Source organism: Hemicordylus capensis, chromosome 12 (assembly GCF_027244095.1).
Source record: "Hemicordylus capensis ecotype Gifberg chromosome 12, rHemCap1.1.pri, whole genome shotgun sequence".
Taxonomy (NCBI): domain Eukaryota; kingdom Metazoa; phylum Chordata; class Lepidosauria; order Squamata; family Cordylidae; genus Hemicordylus; species Hemicordylus capensis.
The window spans coordinates 11,748,765-11,769,582 of NC_069668.1; the positions used below are offsets into that span (position 1 = coordinate 11,748,765).

General features: G+C 54.8%; 1 protein-coding gene across 4 annotated transcripts in view; it reads right to left on the minus strand.

Annotated features, from left to right (window-relative positions):
- The window catches only part of GIT1 (GIT ArfGAP 1), a 47,508-nt gene that overhangs the window by 11,389 nt on the left and 15,301 nt on the right, over positions 1-20,818 (minus strand). For 2 of the 4 annotated variants that reach the window (XM_053275045.1, XM_053275046.1), the window contains exons 6-15: positions 8,289-8,422; positions 7,683-7,795; positions 6,308-6,413; positions 5,562-5,648; positions 5,320-5,450; positions 4,946-5,040; positions 4,332-4,374; positions 3,204-3,230; positions 2,226-2,274; positions 835-907 (exon numbers count right to left, since the gene is read on the minus strand). In XM_053275045.1, coding sequence (XP_053131020.1) covers positions 835-907; positions 2,226-2,274; positions 3,204-3,230; positions 4,332-4,374; positions 4,946-5,040; positions 5,320-5,450; positions 5,562-5,648; positions 6,308-6,413; positions 7,683-7,795; positions 8,289-8,422 — 858 coding nt within the window. The remainder of the gene's footprint in view (positions 1-834; positions 908-2,225; positions 2,275-3,203; positions 3,231-4,331; positions 4,375-4,945; positions 5,041-5,319; positions 5,451-5,561; positions 5,649-6,307; positions 6,414-7,682; positions 7,796-8,288; positions 8,423-20,818) is intronic. The other 2 variants (XM_053275047.1, XM_053275049.1) reach the window with 1 other exon arrangement.

A 20,818-nucleotide genomic window follows, 5' to 3' on the forward strand; every position in this document is an offset into this window, starting at 1 on the left:
TTTTGTTCGCGTGTAGGGGCCCCTCCAAGCAGGACGCAGGGGCCCCTGAAGAGGAAAGCGCTCCAGAGGGCTCAGGCAAGTGAGCCCTCCTCCTGACGCCTCCCTCTGCTTGGCAAAGCAGCAGGCTCCTTCCTGTGCTCCTAAGCTTCTGGACTGTTTTCATTACCAGCCTTGAAAGACCGACAGAGGAGGGTGCAGGGAGCAGCAGGGGAACAGGGGGCTGCCTAGTCATGAGCGGGGCTGCGTCCCCACGGCGGCAGCAAGCCCTCCGGGAGAGCCCCGGCCCCGGCATGCCCGAGGACACGCGTCTCCCCCGAGAACCCTCCAACAGGGTTGGGATCTTGGGGCACAGCCCCTGGAGCGGGTGGTGCTCCGCCCTGAGGCTGGCAGAAGGCCCCCACAGCGGGGGCAACGGGCAAGGCGGATTTCCAGCCCCCACCCCACCCCCCAGCCTCATAGTGGAAAAGCACAGAGTTGAACTTGCACCGGCCGTTTGGGAAATGGAACCGGGGCCTGGTAATTACCGCAGACTAATCCACCCCCACCCCCTCCAAGTGCAAGTCCCTGCACTGGTTCTGTACACCAGGGGCTCCCAAGGCGTGGGACTACAACTCCCATCATCCAAAGGCCACTGGGGCTGGGGATGATGGGGACTGCAGTTCTACAGGGTTCTTGGCACCATAGTTGGGAAGCCTTGCCATAGTGACTGGGTAGACAGTGCCACCAAGGGGCCACAACCGGAACTGCAGTACATTTTTTAAAAAGTTAAGTTGGACTGGCTTTGAACCTCCTCCCCAAATGCCACCCCCCCGCCCTGCCGACAACCCTGCTCACCTGCGTCATTCTCCCGCCGGTCCACCTCATCGTAAACATCCATGGCAAGCTCCTCAAAGAGGCGGTTGCTAAGCTATGAGGCGGGTGGGGGAGAGAAAAGGGACGCTCAGTGACCAAATTCCACACAGCAATTTGGGAGTCGGGCGAGGAATCACCACCGAAGGGGGAGTGTCGCATAGCAGTTAAGAGCCAGCAAGGTGGAGGTTTTGTCAACATACAGCAGGATATCCGGACTGCACAATTAGCATCTTCCATCACAACCACACCAGTGCAGAAATCGGTATTATTTGCAACCCAAGAACCTCGTGGAATCGCAATGCGATTTTAGAGTCAAAAGGGACCCTTTAAAGTCTGTCCCTACTCAAGTTCAAGCATCTCCTGGAACATCCCTGACAGATGAGTGTCCAGCCTCTGTCTGGAGGTCTCCAGCAAAGGAGAGCCCGCTGTGGCATGAGGCAGGCTGTTCCACAGTCCAACAGCAGTCAGGAAATTGTTCCTAAATGTCTAGCCTGAATCCGCTTCCTCCTAACCTCCACGCACTGGTTCTAATCCTTCCCTCAGGAGCAACAGCGAGCAAGTCCACTCCTCCTCCCAATGGGGCAGGCCTTCAGGTATCTGAAGATGGCGCTCATGTTCCCCCTTTCTTCTCTGAGCTGCAGCCACCCATCTCCTTCAACCATTCCCCACAGGAGATGATTCCCAGCCCTCTCCCCATCTTGGTTGCCCTCCTTCCAGTTGATCAACATCCTCCTTCAAGTGCAGTGACCAGAATTGCTTCTATGCAAAAGCCTAAGGGAGTTTCTAGTCCTCATGATGCCAAGCTATGCTTGGGAGTGTGCAGGCGGTGCCTCCCAAGAAGTCAGAAGCCGGGCCAGGGGTGCTGAACAGGATTTCTAGGGATGGAAGGGGTGGGGACGTCGGCCCCAGATGCCTGGCCTCACCCCAGGACTGGCCAGACCAGAATAAGTGGTGCAAGATGTGCAGATTGAGTTACTGCACACAAACTGCAGAATTCCGCTTGTCTGGTGGCAGAATTTCGGTATATGGGCCTGCATGTTTGCTCTTGGAGCTGTGGATACGCAGCCCGCCTCCCCTAGGCTCTCAGCCCATTTACAGAGCCCACAGAATCAAGCGAGAGCTTTTCCTGGGCTGCACCACTGCAGCAGGTGAAAAGCCAACCTCCCCCCAGCCCGCCCGCTGTTCAATCACTCCCCGCACACAGAAAAGCAGCAGCCCCAGGAGAAGAAAGACAGGGCGGGGTTGTCTGTGGGCCCTTCAGGAAGAGGACACAGGAGGTGCGTCCCCCTCACTTCAGCGGGGGAAGCAGATCTCCCCATCAAGGACCAAACGCCACACCACAAAACCCGCCTCATCCCTCCGGCCCAACTTACCGCTTGCAGCTTCTTCTTGGCTGCCTTCGCCAGCTCCGAGAGGTCCAGGCTGGGAAAGAGCAGAAGATGCCCCTCATCATCCCTATTCCAAAGGAGCTTCACCTGGGGAGGGGGCACCACTGTCCCTTCAAGCCTGTCCCCCCAACCTCATCCCGTGTCACTCCATTCAAATCTGCTGGACTCCAGAGAGGATGATGCAGCCAGCAGATTGCGGGGGGCGGGGGGGGAGCATTGCTGGGAGACCGATGGAGAAGGATGAGAGAATGGCCGGGGGTGGGTGGGGTGGGGTCGACTCTAAAGATAAAGGGCGAAGGGACTGGGCCTGCAGGAGGGAAAGGAAGGCTGGAAATCTATGCAGAAACACACAAAATAAAAAAAAACTTTAAAAAAATCCACCCTGGTTGCATTTGAATGGGAGACTACCCGTGAGTACTGTAAGAGATTCCCCTTACGGGATGGGGCCGCCCTGGGAAGAGCATCTGGATGCTTGCATACAGAAGGTGGTCCCAGGTTCCCTCCCCGGCAGCATCTCCAAGATCGGGCTGAGAGAGAGAGACTCCTGCCTGCAACCTGGGAGAAGCCGCTGCCAGTCTGGGCAGACAATCCTGAGCAAGACGGACCAAGGGTCTGACTCAGTATAGGGCAGCTTCCTACATTCCTATGTTTGGACTACAACTCTCTCGGTCTTTGGCCACTGGTGATGATGAGAGTTGTAGGAGCTGAGGCTGAGAACCCGAGCTTTACGGTCTAAATGTCGAAGCCTTCTGTAACTTGGGAATTCCCCAGCTCTGGGAGGAGGAGGCGGCGTGGACTGTGAAGGGCTCTCTGCTCCCCTAATGCCCTGCCCTTGGGCCCAACTGCAGGCTGCCAAACAGACGAAAATGCAGACTGCCTTCCCCAGGCACCAACAAGGTCCCCCAAAGCGGGCGGGGGGGAGGCCACGGCGGTTACATGCAGAAAGAGCTGAACCGTCGGTACCTTTGAGACATGCATTTTGGACGCACTCTGAACTCCAGGCAGGCAGCAGGGGAAGAAGAGGACAAAAGAGGACATTAAGAGGCACAAAACCTGAGCGGCAGCAGCAGCAGCAGCAAGGGGCAACCCCCCAAGTCACCCTTGCTCCCCTTTGACTTGCATGTGGCCGCCAGATGAAGGAGACATACAGGCCACCCGTGCCACCCCAAGAATGACCATCTCTGCAGGCAGAAATTCACCTTTTAGAGAGAGGCACGCTGGGCCCTCATTTTCCATATTTATTTCCAAGAAGAGACCACACGCCACCCATTTTAAAAGAACAGCACTAGCTGTGGGTATGTCTCCGAGCAAAATACAAAGCTGTTTTTGGACGACAATTCCCATAATCGCCAGCCACAGTGGCCAACAGCCAGGCACGATGGGAGTTGTAGGCCAGCACCTAGAAGGAGGGCTGAAGCTGAGCAGCCCTGTTCAACCCAGTCTTCAAGGGCAGCCCCATGTAGAGCCCATGGCAGTAGTCCAATCGGGATGTAACCCAACTTCCTGTAAGGGCCACATTTCTTGCCTGGAACCCACTCCCTACCCTAAGGGGGTTATTTTCCTGTTTGGGTTGCTCAGAGGTGCAGAGTGAAAGTACCCATCAAATTTAAGCAAAAACTTGCACACTACCCCAAGTCTCAAAAGAGAGGCTGTTTTAAAGGACTGTAGAGATAGGTTTGCCGATGACACTCGAAGAGCAAAGAAGAATTTCATTTCGTTCGACAGCTGCACACCAGAGGGCCCGGGCCCCCAACCACCCCACCCCTTCCTTTCATCTCCATCCATCAAAAGAACCCTTTACCACTTTGGCTTAAGAGGCGCCTACCTCTTTTCGGCCTACAACCCTTTAAGGCAGGGGTAGCCAACCTAAGGCTGTTGCTGGACTACAACCCCCATCATCTCATCACATAACTCCGGCAAGGGGGTGATGGGAGTTGTAGTCCAAAACCAGCTAGAGAATCTCGGATCCACCACTCTGCCCTAAGACAGCTGGAGCAGGTGTACTCCCCACAATGTCCACAAGGAGGAAGCATTCCTTCCCAATGATATATAAAAGGGGCATATTTGCACGGGGAGCGGAGGGGTCCTCACCTGTCCGCCATCTGTGGAATGATGTAATGCCCATTCTTGTGGTCTGTGAAGGAAGAAAATAATGGGTTTTTAAAAAAATAATCCAGCAAGCCTCTCCATGGTGTCCAACTCCCACCGCCTCATGCATGCTGGTTTCCAAATTAGCTGGGAGCTACCCAGGACTACTGTCCCTTCTCACAGGGATTCCCAGATGCTGCTGACGACAACTCCCAGAATCCCCAGCTGCAATGGCTTTTGCTTGGGGATTCTGGGCGTTGTAGTCCACAGCACCCTGTGAGAGGGAACACTGCCCAGGATGGCCAATGGGAAGGTCAGTTCAAAGGATCGGGTCAGCAGCAATGATTAGGGGAGGAATGGAAGATGAACACCAGGCATTGCCACATACAAACTCCCGTCAGAACTGCTATGAAGTTTCTAGGGGGAAGGTTTCTAACTAAGCGAAATCCACCGCCCTTGGTAGGGCCAACCGCCCCCTTGCAGACCACTGCTTTCCAGACCCTTCTAGGACCCAGGATCCTTTTAAGACCCCCTCGTAGACCCTGGCTTCCAGGGTCTCCGGGGAACCTGTCCCACTTGGCCCATGCCCTTTTGCCACTGGGGCCCAGTCCGCTTACCTGGCTTCCGCCCGCAGAGGTAAAAAGCCAGCCTGTCCGTCAGCTCGTACTGACACTCCACCAGCCGCTCTGCCAGCTCGTGCTGGGAGGCCTGCCTGTGAGGAGGGAGGGCAAAGCTCAGGCGGGCAGGGTGCCCCCCAAAGAGCCCACCCCAATTCTAACTAGCCCCCACCAATGGTGAACGGGCCCAACGGGGTCCTAGAAGAGGGCAAGAAAGAAGCCACCAGCCTGTCTGGACCCACTCCGTCAGATCCGATGAATCCCGGGCAGAAAAGGCCTTCGGCAGACCAAGCACCTTTCGAGCCGAGCGGTGCCCCCCCCCCTCCCGCATGCAGCAAACGCATCCCAGGCAGGCAGGCAGTGCCAATTCTCACCTGGCATAGTCAATGGGGGTGCGGCCATTCACGTCGGGGGCTCCGGGGTCAGCCCCGTACACCACGAGCAGCTCGGCCTGGAGGATCTGCCCTGCTTTTGCGGCCACATGCAAGGGCGTGGTGCCTTTCTCCTACAAAAGCAGGAAGTTGGTTCCCACACAGCGCATGCTCAGAGGCGCTCCGCCTGTCCCAACTCTACCACAGGCGCTGGCTCAAGTGTGGACGTGGCCACAGGATCTCACCGGGTGGAAGAAGTTGGCCTGGGCCCCCAGAGAGAGCAGGCGCAGACAGGTCTCTAGGTTCCCCGTCCGGACACTTGAGTGCAGTTGCTGGGGAAGGAAAGAGGCAGGCGGAGGTCAGGCAGCAAGGACAGACAGGCCGGCCGGCCGGCTTCCTCCAACTGGGCCGGCCCCAACAGACTGGCTGCAGCTCCCCGAGACCGCCCCCGCAAAGCGTCCCTTTTGCAAACGGGTCCAGGGATGAAACCCTCAGAGCAGCTATCAGGCAAGAGCGGGCCCAAACAGTAGCCAGCTGAGCTTGGAGGCGGAGGACTAGCCACTGGGCTACTCAGAAGCGGGCCTAGCCATCCTTGGATCCAGTCCAGCAGAGCTCTTCTTCAGGATACAATGCTGAAGTCAAAGCTTGCACCGTCCCAGAGGCTCTACAGTAAACGGGGATGCCTCGGCGGGGCTGGGAAAACTCCAGGCGTACAGGCTCACTGGTGCGAAGGCATCTGAAAAGATCGATGCAGCACCAGCCGGCACTGAAAAACCTGAAGCCATAATGAAGACGGGCACCAGCTGATCAGAGGCCGGGAGCACCTGCCTTAGAGAGGCTGCTGGACCAGAGATGTCCTTGTGTTTCTCCACCTTGGAGAGGTGGCTCTGAGAGCAGAAGGATCCCTGTAATGTTCACGCCGACAGGACAGAACACGGAGGACGCCAGGCCCTACACCCGACCTGCAGGGAGACGCAAGGCACACCCTTACCTTGCTAAGGTCCTTGGCAGTCACGCCATCGTCATCACGGCAGGGAAGCTTGTGTACGAAGGCCAGCATCTGGTATTTGGCACGAATGAATTCGGACTTGGTGGGGCTGCAGTACAACAGGGCAGGATTCATGAGGGGTGGGAGCCAGAAGGACCCCTCCCCAGCTTTCTTGGTAAGCAGGGCGGAACCAGGGTTCCCTGCCTGGGAACAGAGGCAGCTGCCATCGACTGAGTCAGACCCTCAGTCCATCCAGCTCAGGATTGTCTACTCAGACTGGCAGTGGCTTCTCCCAAATGGCAGGCAGGAGTCTCTCTCTGGAGTCTCTGTCTGGGAGATGCTGCCAGGGAGGGATCTCGGAACCTTCTGAGCTCCCCAGAGCGGCTCCATCCCTTAAGGGGGATACCTGACAGTGCCCACACATGTAGTCTCCCATTCAAATGCAAACCAGGGCAGACCCTGCTTAGCAAAGGGGACAATCCCGCAAGCCGAAAACCTTCCCGCCAGGATGATAAAATGTCCAGGCACTGATCAACTGAATGTTTTCTAAGTGAAGTCAGCTTCTCCTTCCCCACCCAGCGTGCCCAGTCCAGCCGCCACCTTAACTGGGGTGATGCGGAGGACCCAGTTTAAATCCCTTCCAGTTCTAATTTCCCCATCTGCGGTGCTTCCCAAAGGTTTTACTTTCAGGCATGCCCCCTCTCTCTCCCCATCTCCAGATGGAGGGCACAGACCTTCCGGGGGGCCTTTTTCTTCTGCCTTGCAGTGTTTTTTGCCTTCTGCTGTTCTCTGAGGGTTGCTCTCAGTTTCAAGTTTGTGGGTGCCTTTCTACCTGTGTTTATTCATCTGTTGTTACATTTCACTTCTCACTAAGAATAATCCTTGATTATAGTTCTTATAGGTGTGTTAAGACACTGCTCAGGGGGGTTGATTTCGAAGCAGGTTTGCAGGAACAGATTAGAAGGGGCTGTGGGAAAACTCCTCTAGACCCGGAGTTCTCCAAGTTGGGTTCCCAGATGTGGCCGGGCTACAACAGCCACCATCCCCGGCCAACTGTGGCTGGGGAAGATGGGAGTTGTAGTCCAGCTACATCTGGGGACTCAAGTTGGAGTTACAGGGTTTTAAGTTCTAGACAACCACTGTTATTTCTCCTCCTCCTCCTTTAGATTTGCTATTCAGATCTTTGGGACTCCCACCCCAATATCCTAGCCTCTTCCTTTGTAAGCACGACAACACGCGCTTTCGGATGTGCCAGGTCCTCCAAGTCCTAGAAAGGTTCACGCCCCCCACCATGGCCCCTTGCAGGCAAGCCAAGTCCTTCCCTCTCTCCAGGCAAGAACACACACACACACACACACACCCCTCTCTCGGCACTTACTGCACTTTGTCCTGGGGGTTGGCCTTGCGCCTCCCGCTCTGGACCTGGGCTGGATCAAGCAGCGAGTGTTCCCATATAGAATTGGCACCGTTGCTGGCAAGCGTGTGCACCATCTGTGGGGCGAGGGGGAGAGAAAGATGGAGAACACCAGAGAGGGGACCCAGAAGAACAGAAGACACTTGGGGGCGATCGGCTGGAAACATGAACCGGAATTTGCCCAGGACCCACAATTTCCACTCTTCTGTGTTCACCTCTCCCCAAACCTGCTTCCCCTCTCCCCCACCCCCACTTCCTCAAAACCCACCTCTTCTGCAAAGCCTGTGGCTTAGTCCGGGGGGCGGTCTCAGCAGGAATCCCTGGCAGACAGGCTCCAGTGTGCCCTCGGACAGAAAATCCCAGATGTTTCTGACTACAACTCCCAGCACCCTCAGCCAAAGCCCACTGCAGCTAAGGATGCTGGGAGCTGTAGTCAACATCATCTGGGATTCCCTCTGACAGGGAAGACGGGATGGCTCCGCCCAGAAGATGGTGCTTGAATGTAGAAGAAGAGGGTCTTCAGAAGAGGGTCTTCCACCTCCCCTCGTCCCCCACCCCACAGCCACCCACCTGCAGCAATGTGGCGGACCACGGGCTGTGCCGGAGGTGCTTGACGATGGATATGTGGCGCCCCAGGCTGCGGTGGACACTGCAACACTCATCGCACACCAGCACACCGCGGTTGATGGAGGCCCAGCCGGGGTCTGGAGAGGGAAAGAGGGAGAGAGCACCCAGTCATGGAGTGGTGGGGGCAGCCTTCAGGAGCAGGAGCCATCAAGACTCATCCCTAACAGTCCGGTTCCAAGTGGGTGAATCAGTTATCAAACTGAAGAACCGGTTTTGGTCCAACAAAATCACTGGGTTTTTAAGTAGTGTTTAAACCGGAACTAAACTGGAGACTTAAAATACTAATGAACCTGAACAGGCACTGAATTCCCATTTTTAAATGGTCCAGCTCCCTGATCTTCAGAAGACTGGTCCTTCCCTCTCCAACAGTGAGAGTGTTTGTGAACATTCTGTGATGTCACAGCAGTCCAGGAAGTTGGAAGACACCAAAAAGGTGGAGGTCAAAGTGAGAGGGATGGGGCTCCAACCTGCCTGGCATTCATATCCTCCTCCCCCAATTCTCAGATGTGGGGAGGATGCCTTTGGATACTTGCTAGCCAGTGAAACACTCTGCACATGCTCAGAGGCTAACACATTACTTCATATGTTCCTGGAACAAGTCCTGGCACTGACTTGGAAACAGATTCCAAGGCCCAGGTTTGGCTTAAGTCAAGGGTGCTCCCTCTGCATAAACTCAGCCATAGGCTCTCTCTCTGCCCAGCCCCACAGACCCAGAAATCTGGCCGCCTTTACCAAGATGACCTTGTCTCCTTGACTCCATCTTATTTCCAGGGAGTTTCTCTCTCACCTTCCTGGGAAAAGGGAGGGGGACATGAAAGATACCTGGCTTCCCACAGGCCTCCATCCCATCAGCAAAAAGCCAGATTCTCCCTGCTTCCCTGCCTTGGTTGCTAAGGAGACCCTGAGGTCTCCCTAGCAACAGCAAGGGGGTTCTGCTGGTAGCTAGGGAAACCCTCCCTTAGCAACGCAGTAAATGGAAGGAGCCCGGGGAAGAGTGCATGTTAGCCATGGCAAACCAGAGCATTAGGACGTTGTGGGGATTCCTCTCTCATCAGCATCCCTCCTTCTCCAGCCACCGAAACACACACACAAAATCATCCCAGCAGGCCCAACATTCCATGTCTGGCCCTTCGCCTTCAACAGTTTGAATGTTGACATGCATTCCGTGCCTTCACCACCGATGCACAGAGACACCCAAGTCTATCCAGCCACAACACTTCGGCTGCAGGGACATGCCCTGGGCCCACACCTGACCCCTTCCCCAAAAGAAAAGATGAGGAGCGGGTTTCTCCAAAGCCACCCAGGACCAGGAGCCACAAGACGGAAAGAGAACCACTGGTGGAAGCCAACCGCCCAGGAATCCTGGTAATTTGTACTGGGAGAGACTGGCACATCTCCTTAGCCCCTGGGGATATTTTTTTGCAAAGAAGGAGGAAAAGCTTCAAGATGGAAACTGAGCTCTCCCCGAGGCAGTTAACCAGTGTCTGGGCTGTACCACTTCAGAGATTCTCTTCGGTGCAATGGATTCCCTCCACACAGAAAGTTAACCTGTCAGGGAGCAGGCTAGGCCTCTTTCCTGGATGTGCAGGGGAGGTTTTCTGGGTGGAAGAGCAAGTGGTTAAATGAGCCACCCCTGCAGTGGTACGGCCCAGGTCCAGCTTTGTTGCCTCTGCAAGAACTAGGCTGGTGTGGGTTTCCCTCCCTGGTGGAGTCACAGGAACACAGGAAGCTGCCATCTACAGAGTCAGACCCTTGGTCTATCATCTAGCTCAGTATCGTCTTCACAGACTGGCAGCGGCTTCTCCAAGGTTGCAGGCAGGAGTCTCGCTCAGCCCTGTCTTGGAGATGCTGCCAGGGAGGGAACCTGGGAACCTTCTGCATACATGCAAACAGGTGCTCTTCCCAGAGCGGCCCCATCATCCCCTGCAGAGGGAATCTCTTCCAGTGCTCACACTTCTAGTCTCCCATTCATGTGCAACCAGGGCGGACCCTGCTTAGCTAAGGGGACAAGTCATGCCTGCTACCACCAGACCAGCTCTCCTCCCTAACTCTCTTTCTCCCCCCCCCCCCCGCCACCATCTGGGGCAGGAATCTAGATACTTCCCTCTAGGGGAAGATGCACATCCCTCTGCCCCATGCCATCCTGACTGCCTCTCCAGACATTCCGCAGAGAAGAGGGAAGAGAGCAGCCAGGATATATTCTTCAGAGATTGAATTATGCATGGCAAAGCAAGCACCCCTCGGTACATAACAATGGCTGGTCCAACCTTGTCAGCTGCCAAAAGCAACAGGTCAGCTGGTGCAATAGTCCCCAAACCTTTGCAAGCAAGCAGGCGACCTTCTCCTTGAGGGGGAAGGGACAGGCACAGACTGTGGAGACCCACAGGCGTCTTTCCCTGCTCTCCCTGGAATTGCTGCCAAGGACTGAAACTGGGACCTGCTGCACGCAAGGAGGATGCTCTTCCACCGAGCCACGATCTTTTCCTTTTTATAAGCCTACCGAGTCTGACCCTTGGTCCATGTAGAGCAGGCCTGTTCAACCTAGACGCTCCCCCCCCGCCCAGCTGTTTTTAGACTGCAACTCCCACAATCCCCAGCCACAGTGGCCAATAGCCAGGGATTATGGGAGTTGTAGGCCAACATCTGAAGGAAGGCTGAAGTCGAGAAGCTCTGATCTAGAGCCTACACTGACTGGCAGCAACTCTCCAGGATTTCAGGCAGGAGACTCACAAGTGGTCACCCACCCAAATGCAAACCAAGCTAGCCCCTGCTTAGCAAGCGGGGCAATTCATGCTTGCTGCTATAAGGTCAGCTCTCCCCCGCACTTTTAATGGAGTCCTTTTAATTTTATTTATATATATTCAATTATGTATGTTATACACAGCATTGTAGGTTCTTTAGGAAGATATTACACACACACACACACACACACATATACACAGACGAAGCAGTGGCCTATAGTGCTCTCTAGGGAGAAAAAGACTTCTGGGGAGGGGAAGAGAAGAATTCCAGGCTCCAACACTTTCCCTCCTCTTCCAATCATGGACCCTGACTGACTAAATTCTGCAACTTTCACACCTTCCTTGCCAGTGCAACAGCCTCCCACGCAGGGAGCTATTCCCAGCTCCTCCTCGGCACCCACAGCCCCCATCTCTGCGGAAGCACCAAAATTCACAAGGCCAACTCTTCCATCCACCCCCCCCAACCCCGCTTCAGGGCCTCGTGACTTCCCCCTGGCCATCCCAAATTCATCCTCCGCCTTCACAAGGCAACAGCCCCTCCGGAGCGACTCCCTTCCTGGGCTGCTCCGCGGGCGCGGCCTCCGCACCCCGGCGTCACGCCAGCCTTCTATCCGGGATCAGCTTGGGCACACTGGGAGTCACCGAAAGAGCACCCCTGAGCAGGGGAAGAAGGCCCTCCGCAACCACAGGAGGCAAGTGTCAACCCTGGCCGCTCCTCTTTCGACGGAAGCACTGGCCCTCGATCCCGTGCCCAGAATCTGTCCCGGGGGGCCCTCCTGAAGCACTTGAGGGACACCCGCAGGGCATCCTTCGCCCCCGAATGGGAGACCCAGCCAAGAACCCTGGGGCCCCGCTTCCCCCCACAGCAGCACTGGGGATCTTTTGTTCCCCAGGCGCAGAACAAAGGCACATTTCAGAGCAGACGCCAAGCCAAGCACTGAATGGAAGATCCGGGGCGGGGGGGGGGGCGAAGGAGGGCCTGGCCAGCTCACAGCACGGCTCATGCCAACCTATGAGTGGCACACAGGCTCCCCTCCGCCCCAGAGAGCACCAGCGGGCCCTGGAAAGGCAGACTGGCTGCTCCACAACCCCAGAGGCCTCAATTGGGGTCTGGGGCACCCCGAATTTGCAGGGTGTGCTTTGCCACAAGAATGCCCCCTCTGCTCTGACCGACAACCCGCCCCCACTGCCTCCCCCTCCGCTGGTAAGCACCCAACAGTGTGCACGCGCGCGCACGCACACACACACACACACACACACACAGGGAGCCCAGCCCCACAGCTGCTGCTGGCAGAATTGGCCCGCCCCGCCCCCTGAGATAATGAGCCGCCTGGATTCTCGAGGCGTGAGTCACCTGCCAGCCAAAGCTCACCCTGCAAACCCCCCCCCCCAGGCACAGAATCACTCGCTCTCCCCGCCTTCTCAGGCACGCCCCCAAGAGTCCCCCAACACCTGCAGAAGGCCCTGACCAGTGCAGGATGGGGGACGCCTCGCCCACGCCCCAACACAGGATGGGGTGGACAGCACAGGTACACACACACACACCATTTTCTCTCTCTCTCATACATATATCATATTGGAACCCAGGGCCATCCGCCGGAGCTTCATGCTGGGAGATTCGGGACAGACAAAAGGAAAAGCTTCTTGACACAATGTGCAGCTAAACTGCGGAACCCACTGCCACCGGATGTGGTGGCGGCGGCGGCAGCCACCAGTCTTGATGGTTTTAAAAGGGGATAAGCCAGATTCATGGAGGAGAGGGCGGTCAATGGCTACTGGCCTGGAGAGTGGTACATTGCCATCAGAATCAGAGGGGGCAAGCCCATCAACACCAGACGCTAGGGTAGGCCAAGGGAGGGGGCGGCTGCCCACTTCCGAGATGCACCTGAACGGCAACTGGGGCATCGTTCTGTCTCCGCAGATGCAACCCCGTTCACCATCACAAGCCTCCCGTGGGCCCATCGAGGCCTCCGCGGTCTGCTCGGACAGGGTTTCAGAGAGGGGCCTCTCCCGCCCTGCCTGGAGATCCTGGGGAGGGCAGGCCTTCCGCAGGCAGGCATGGGAGCCGCCACCCTTCCCTGCTTCCCCGCCTGCCACGAATCTGCAGGAGGGGAGGGGAGTGCTGTGCATCTGCAGCTGAAAGGTCAACGGGAAATGAAGGCCACCCTGCAGAAAGGCGAGGGAGGCGGCCCCCACCCGGCCTTGACACTGTCCCCGCCCGGCAGCCTCTCTGCCTGTGGCTGTTCCTACCAAGCCCCCACAGGCCTCGGCCCCCTGCGGACCCAAACCCACAACCTTCCCCGCCCGGGCCTGTCTTCCAAACCCGAACAACTTTGGCACGCAGCCATTCACGGGCCAACCCTCCGGGGTCCACCCTCCACATCCCAGCCAGAGATTCCTCGCTGGGCAAATAGGACTCCTTTCACAGAAGGGCACCAGCACCAGCTTTTCTATCTTTTGTCGTCTCCAAGGACGACACCCTGAACAACATGTGCAGGTCCAAACGCCAACGTTTCAAGGATCCTGCAAAGGGAGGCACCGTTTGAACTGGGAGCTGCCCAGCACCCGTGTGGCGATCGCTGCAACCTTGGGCCGGAAGAGGATACCAAACTGGTCACTGTGGCAGGGGGTGATGGGAGCTGGAGTCCAACCACATCTGGGGGCCCAGGCTTGGCTGGGATATTCCACACCCTCTTCCCCAAATTGTTTCGAGAAAGCGGCCTTCCAGGGTCTGCTGGGTGCCAAGAGATCCATGGTTGGATCAAGAGATCCATGGATGCAGGTAGGTGCTCAGTGCCTTCGAGAGCTCCGTTGCTTCCTCCCACAATTAGCAGAACCAAAATTGATGTATGCAAAAGCAGAGGAAGGGGGCCAGCAATATGCATAGCCGGGCTTTTCTTCAAGCAGATTTTATTTATTATTTTTATTAACGCTTTTTAAATACCACTAAAAGACAATTCCAGGTAGTTAAGTGACATGTTGGCAATCTGCTGCCCTGTGCATGATTTTGCTGCTAGCACATGCAGGCTCTCTTAAGAAGCTGCCTTATACCAAGGTCCCTCTAGCTCAGGATTGTCTACCCAGACTGGCAGCAGCTTCTCCAAGGTGGCAGGTAGGGGTCTTTCTCAGCCCTATCTGGAGATGCCGCCAGGGAGGAGGGGACTTGGAACCTTCTGCATGCAAGCAGGCAGGTGCTCTTCCCCGAGTGGCCCCATCCCCTAAGGGGAACATCTTATAGCGCTCACATGCATCTCTCATCCAAATGCAAACCAGGGCAGACCCTGCTTAGCAAAGGGGGCAAGTCATGCCCGCTACCACAAGACCAGCTCTCCTGGCGGCAGGACGGGCACAGCTGGACGCCGATTTCCTCTTCCGCCTCTGCAAAGACAGCCTGGGTGCCTCCAAGCTCTCCCCACACCCCGTTGCTGGCAAAGACACACGGCCTACAGGCAGCTCCAGGACGAGACTGAACAATGCCAAGCGGAAGCGACAGCCCTGGCTGCGGGCTGCCTTTTGGCTCGGTTCCCGCCCAGGCAAGCGGCACCCCCCTCCACCAGCCGGGGGGAACACTAGCCACGGGCTGCAGCCACCATCCCAGCACCCCCCAAACACGGCCAAGTGTCACACCCAGCGCCATGTCCTGTGCCCGTAGCTGGTGGCCGAGGCCACGCTGCAGAGCAGGGCCAGCGGAGCAAAAATGCAACAGCCCCAGCTGGTGGGGAAAGGAGATGGGGTGCTACCCATGAAGCGGGGCGGGGACATCAGGCAGCCCCTAGGGAAGGGAAGGCACCAGGCCGGACGCCTGGGTCCCTTTCTCTGCCACCATACCCCAGATGATGATGAGTCTGGCTTGCTGTTTCCACTCCGGGCCTGGGCAGAGGGGTGTGTATGCGGGGGGGGGAGGATCCCAGCCCCCCAACAGCTATCCCCACACCACCACCAGGACAGGAAGCCCAGCTCATGGGGATGGAGCAGCCCGCCCCCCCATTTCCTTCCGATCCAGCAGCCCAGACTGGATCCAGCAGCCAGTTCCTGGCTTTCGGGTGTGGAATTCCAGCCGATGGAAAGAACGGGGCTTGCCCAGCCCCCCAGCTGGACACAGGCAAACAATGTGTGTGGGAAGAGAGCCGGCCTTGTGGCAGCAAGCATGAATTGTCCTCTTTGCTAAGCAATGGTCTACTCTCCAATCTCCAATCTCTCAGCATCTGGGCTGAGAGAGAGAGAGAGAGACTCCTGCCTGCAACCTCACAGAAGACGCTGCCAGTCTGGGTAGACAATCCTGAGCGAGAGGGACCAAGGGTCTGACTCAGTATTTGGCAGCTTCCTATGTAATGTGTGCCGTAGATAGAAGAGCAGAGGGCACGAGAAGCTTAACACCACCTAAGGCGGGGGCGGGGGTGTCCCAACCTTGAGTCTGCAGTTGTTGCTGGACGGCAACAGCCACCACCCACTGAGGATCATCATCGCACTGGATGAAGGGAGCTGTGCTCCAGCATCTGGCAAGGGGCCATGGGAGCTGTAGTCCAACAACATCATCTGGAAAGAACCAACTTTGAGAACTGCTGGACTAAGGGATCGTAAAAGAAACTTGCAAATCAACTGCATGAGCAGAATACACGGCCAAGAACGGCAACGTAGTCGTGAAATCAGCAGTTCCCAGGAGCTGGACTACAACTCCCATCATCAGTGCTGGGCACAAAGGCCTCTGGCTGTGGGTGATGGGAATTGTAGTCCAACAACATCTGAGGACCAAGGTTGAGCACCCCCCTCTTAAAGATCTGACCTGAAGTCCACCATGGCCTGCTAAATGCCTCCCGGGAGTCCGCAAGCACAAAAGAGATGACCACTCACTGCGGCCTGCCCTTACTATCCGATGCTTAAAAGATACACTGTCTCTGGATGTGGAATTTCCTTTAGCTCAAGCAGTTAGTAGCCTGTAATAAATCTAAGCTCCCTGAATTTCACTCATCCTTTTTTGTAGCATCACGACCTTGCGGCAGTGAGTTCCTGAGGTTAATTAGCCTCTGCACTGACGGGTCTTGTGGTAGCAAGCACGTAGTGTCGCCTCTGCTAATCAGGGTTTGAGTGGGAGACTAAGAGTGTGAGCACTGGAAGACATCCCCTCTTAGAACCTCACAAGGGAGAGCCGGAAAGAACTGGCCAACCCCTTTGCTTTGTCCCCCAACACCTCACATATAGGGGTAGCCTGCTTCTGAACATGGAGGCTCTCTTGAGCAAGCATGGCTAAAGAGATACTGATTGAGGCTGGCTGCAGAGACGTGAAGTTTTTCCAGAACAGAAAATGTTCCTAAAAGTGCTTCTGTACTTTATTGTTCTGTGGAGAGTTTTTAATTTTCTAAAAATTCACCGTTTCATACAATTCATTAGTCACGAGGAATGGACACCAATATAGGATTAGCCACACTCAGCTATTCCAGAGTTGTAATCAAAGTTTTTCAGGTTATCCTCCCTAGGAAGTGTGTGAGAGCGCACATATACTTTTATTGATTTATTGAATATTCTTCCAAAAATAATTTCTTTCCCCATACAGCTTTGAATTTGTTTCAGTACAGTACAACATTTAAACCACTAATGGCGCAGTGGGGAAGTAACTTGCTTAGGGAGCAAGACGCTGCCGATTCAAATCCCCACTGGTCTATTTCCCAGACTGTGGGAAGCTCCAATATCGGGCAGCAGCGATCTAGGAAGATGCTGAAAGGCATCCTCTCAGACTGCGCGGGAGGAGGCCATGGCCAACCCCTCCTGTATTCTACCAAAGACAACCACAGGGCTCTGTGGGTGCCAGGAGTCAGCACCGACTCAACGGCACAACTTTAAGTGTATTTATTGATGTTTGCCCCCTAATCAATTATTTCTGTTCAACTCCTGGGGAAAATGCTGAGATACAGCTGGGAAATTATGATGGTAGGTTTTTTGTGGTGTTTTTTTCATCTAAAGGGATAGCTCAAGCAACATCAGGACACCATCTATTTACAACACCAGGGAAATTTACAAAGCAAACATTTTCTGAAAAAATATTTATACAAATATATGTATGTTTGTGTGTGTGTGGGGATTGCATGTCAAACTTTCAGATTTCCCACCAGTTTGAAGTTTTTCAGGAAGTCTACATCTGGTTGGTTGAGATATTAGATTAACACCTGGATAGTCTCACTTTCTGGAATGAAAAGGTAGCCTGCTTGAAGCCTCGGAGAGCTGCTGCCAGACAGGGTAGACACTACTCTGCTAGATGGACCAATTCTCTGACTTCTTTCTCCTCGGGAAGAACCATAGCTTAGTGGCAGAGCATCTGCTTGGCATGCAGAAGGTCCCAGGTTCACTCCCTGGCAGCATCTCCAGGTAGGGCTGAGAGAGACTCCTGGGCCTGAAACCTTGGAGGCATGCTCCCTTTGCTAAGCAGGGTCTGCCCTGGTTTGGATTTTAATGGGAGGACATGTGTGAGCACTGTCAGAGATTCCCCTCCGGGAATAATGGGGCCGCTCTAGGAAGAGCATCTAAGTTCCAAGTTCCCTCCCTGGCAGCATCTCCAAGATTGGGCTGAGAGAGAGACTCCTGCCTGCAACCTCGGAGAAGCCGCTGCCAGTCTGGGTAGACAATACTCAGCTAGGTGGACCAGTGGTCTGACTCAGCATATGGCAGCTTCCTATGTAAGGAAGACAGACCACTGCTAGCCACTGGAAAGGGAGGCTGGCACGTTCCCATGGGCCTAGTTCTCCAAGAGCCTAGGAATGTGATGTGGATGCTTTGGAAATTTCAAGTCTGTCTTCTGCAGGCCTGGAGTGTGTGCATGCATCCCTTTCATGCGGGATCTCCAGGACCATGAATGCTTCCTTGAGGCCTTTGCCAGCAAGCCTCCACACCAACCCCCCCGGGCTGGCAAACGCCCCTTGCCTCTCTGCCCCTCCGTCTCCCCATCCTGAAGGGCGAGCGTGGGCACATCCAGCACAGATGGTGATGAAGAGCCGTCTTGGCAGATGTCTGTAGTTCCTGCCCACAGGAGCCGCTGGCACAGAATGGCTTCTCAAGGGGACGCATGTCGGGAAGGCCCTGGCGTGCCAACGCTATTCCTGCTGCCATCTCAGGAAAAGGGATCTCTCCTGCCCTGGAGGTCCATCACCAAGGCCTTTGTGCTTGTAACAGAAAGGAGCCATCTTCCTGACAGTGCAAAAGTGCACAGAAACATAGGAAGCTGCCTTATACTGAGTCAGACCCTTGGTATATCTAGTTCAGTATTGTCGTCACAGACTGGCAGCGGCTTCTCCAAGGATGCGGGCAGGAATCTCTCTCAGCCCGATCTTGGAGATGCTGCCAGGGAGGGAACTTGGAACCTAGATGCTCTTTCCAGAGCGGCCCCATTATCCCCTGAGGGGAATATCTTACAGTGCTCACACATGTCCTCCCATTAAAATCCAAACCAGGGCAGACCCTGCTTTGCAAAGGGACCATTCATGCTTGCCACCACAAGACCTGCTCTCCTCCCAAGAGCATGTACAGAGTGCATTTCTCTCACCAATGAGTTACCACTCTCAGTCTTCTCACTGCAGGACTTTGGAAGACGGGCGCCTGGTTAAGTCTGGAACCTGGCACTTCTTATTTTAAGATCTTCGTTAACCAAAGAGATACTCCTAATGAGACCACACCAAGCTGCTGTATTAACAAGACAGGCTTCTGTCCGGGCCATTTGTGGGTTCGCTGAAGAAACGCAAAGTTTTCCAACGAGGGGCTAGAATTTAGCCGTCTCGGCGTTCTAAAATTTCCAGCACTTTTTTCTACCCAAAAGGTTCTGAAGATGCCCAACCTTCCACAACATATTAAGCTTTTGGATTTAAAATAATTCTATCAGTATGGCTGAGAACCTGCAAGGTTTTAACCTGCTATACTAGGGAAGTAAACTGGTGGGTATTTCTGTGTGGTTATTTTTATTGTGGCTTTGATAAAAAGGCCCAATTAAAAAACAGGATTTTGTTTAAAGCTTCTAGTCCTCATGGCAGACCCAGTAAAACTAGGCAGCTTTAATGCATAACAGACCTACACAAGCAGATGCTTGTAGCCTTCAAGATTTATCCCTTCCCTCCAGCCATGTCCCTCCCTCTCTTGCTTAATCAAAAACACGACTATCTAAGCAAGTTCTGCTATTATATAAAAGAAATATACACACATACAATTTGCCTAATTTATTACAGTTGCAGAATTCAGGTTCCCGAGGTGGGGAATTCCCAAAGACCCTTGTAATGCCTTTCCCCACCCAGACATGCGAAAGGATTCAGCAAGATAGCATTGCTTGGTTTGCAGAGGGCCAGCGTACATGTCATTTCACAGAAGCCCCCTGCCCCAAGAAGCTTACAATCAGAACAAGAGGTAGGAAGGAAAAATCAGAGCAAGAGATAACTGAGAAAGAGTAAGATGGAGGAGAAACCTCAAAGGCAATAGCCACCAAGCCAAGGAGAACACACTGTTGCCCGGAAATGGAGGTCAAGGAGACACCAGCTCAGGGACTAATTCAGACAGAGCTTATACCAGAAGGAACATAGGAAGCTGCCATATACTGAGTCTGACCCTTGGTCCACCTAGCTCAGTCTTGTCTACCCAGACTGGCAGCGGCTTCTCCAAGGTGGCAGGCAGGAGTCTCTCTCAGCCCTATCTTGGAGATGCTGCTGCCAGGGAGGGGACTGGGAGCCTTCTGCATGCAAGCACACATGTGTTCTTCCCAGAGCGGCCCATTTATCCCGAGGAGAATATCTTATAGTGCTCACACATGTCTCCCCTTCAAATACAAGCCAGGGCAGACCCTGCTTAGGAAAGGGGACAATTCCATTTCACACATCTCAAGAATGGCAACCAGCACTTTCATCTTCCAAGCCACAAGTGCCCAGGAGGTACCTGTGGAGCTTGTGGTCAAAGCATGTGGCTCACACGTGGGTGGGTGGCGGGAGCAAGCCCCAGTTCTTTCCTTCTACAGAACCCACCTACAGAATCTGCCAAATGCGCCCAGGCCTCGTGCCCCACAGGGCAGATCTCTTATGGGGAGAGTTCCCCCACGATGCAAACGAAGAGTCATCATGGACCTATTAAGGCAGGGCTGCTCAACTTCAGCCCTCCTGCAGATGATGGCCTACAACTCCCATAATCCCTGGCTATTAGCCACCGGGTCTTGGGATTATGGGAGTTGTAGTCCAAAAACAGCCGGGGGGGTGGCTTAAGCTGAGCAGGCCTAAATTGAACAGGCCTGTATTAAGGAATCCTTGAAAGCCCCCAGAAGAACGCCAGATATTTCCGTGTTCCTTCACAGCCAGCATATTCACATCCAGACCAAAGCAAGAGCATCCCAGACTGTCACTCGTGGTGCCAGGTTTTAAGGGCATCCACAAGCAGCACACAACCCAAGGTCCTTTGCAACAGGTCTTGGGACACTGGGGTGCAAGCTTCAGACCACACACAACATTCCGCCTCAACCTTCTCCAATATTTCTACGAGTAATCCCACAACATATACTTGGATTGCACAGCAGAGACACTTATGGACGCAATGCCTTGTTGAGTCAGACTGTCCTTCCAAATGCTGGACTACAGTCCCCATCACCCTCTATCACAATAGCCAAAGGATGATGGGAGTTGTAGTCCAACATCTGGGGAGCCTCAGTTGGGAAATCTAGACCAGCACAGGGGGAGCTAGATGCCTCTAATAAGCTCACAGGGATGTAGAGGTGACGGT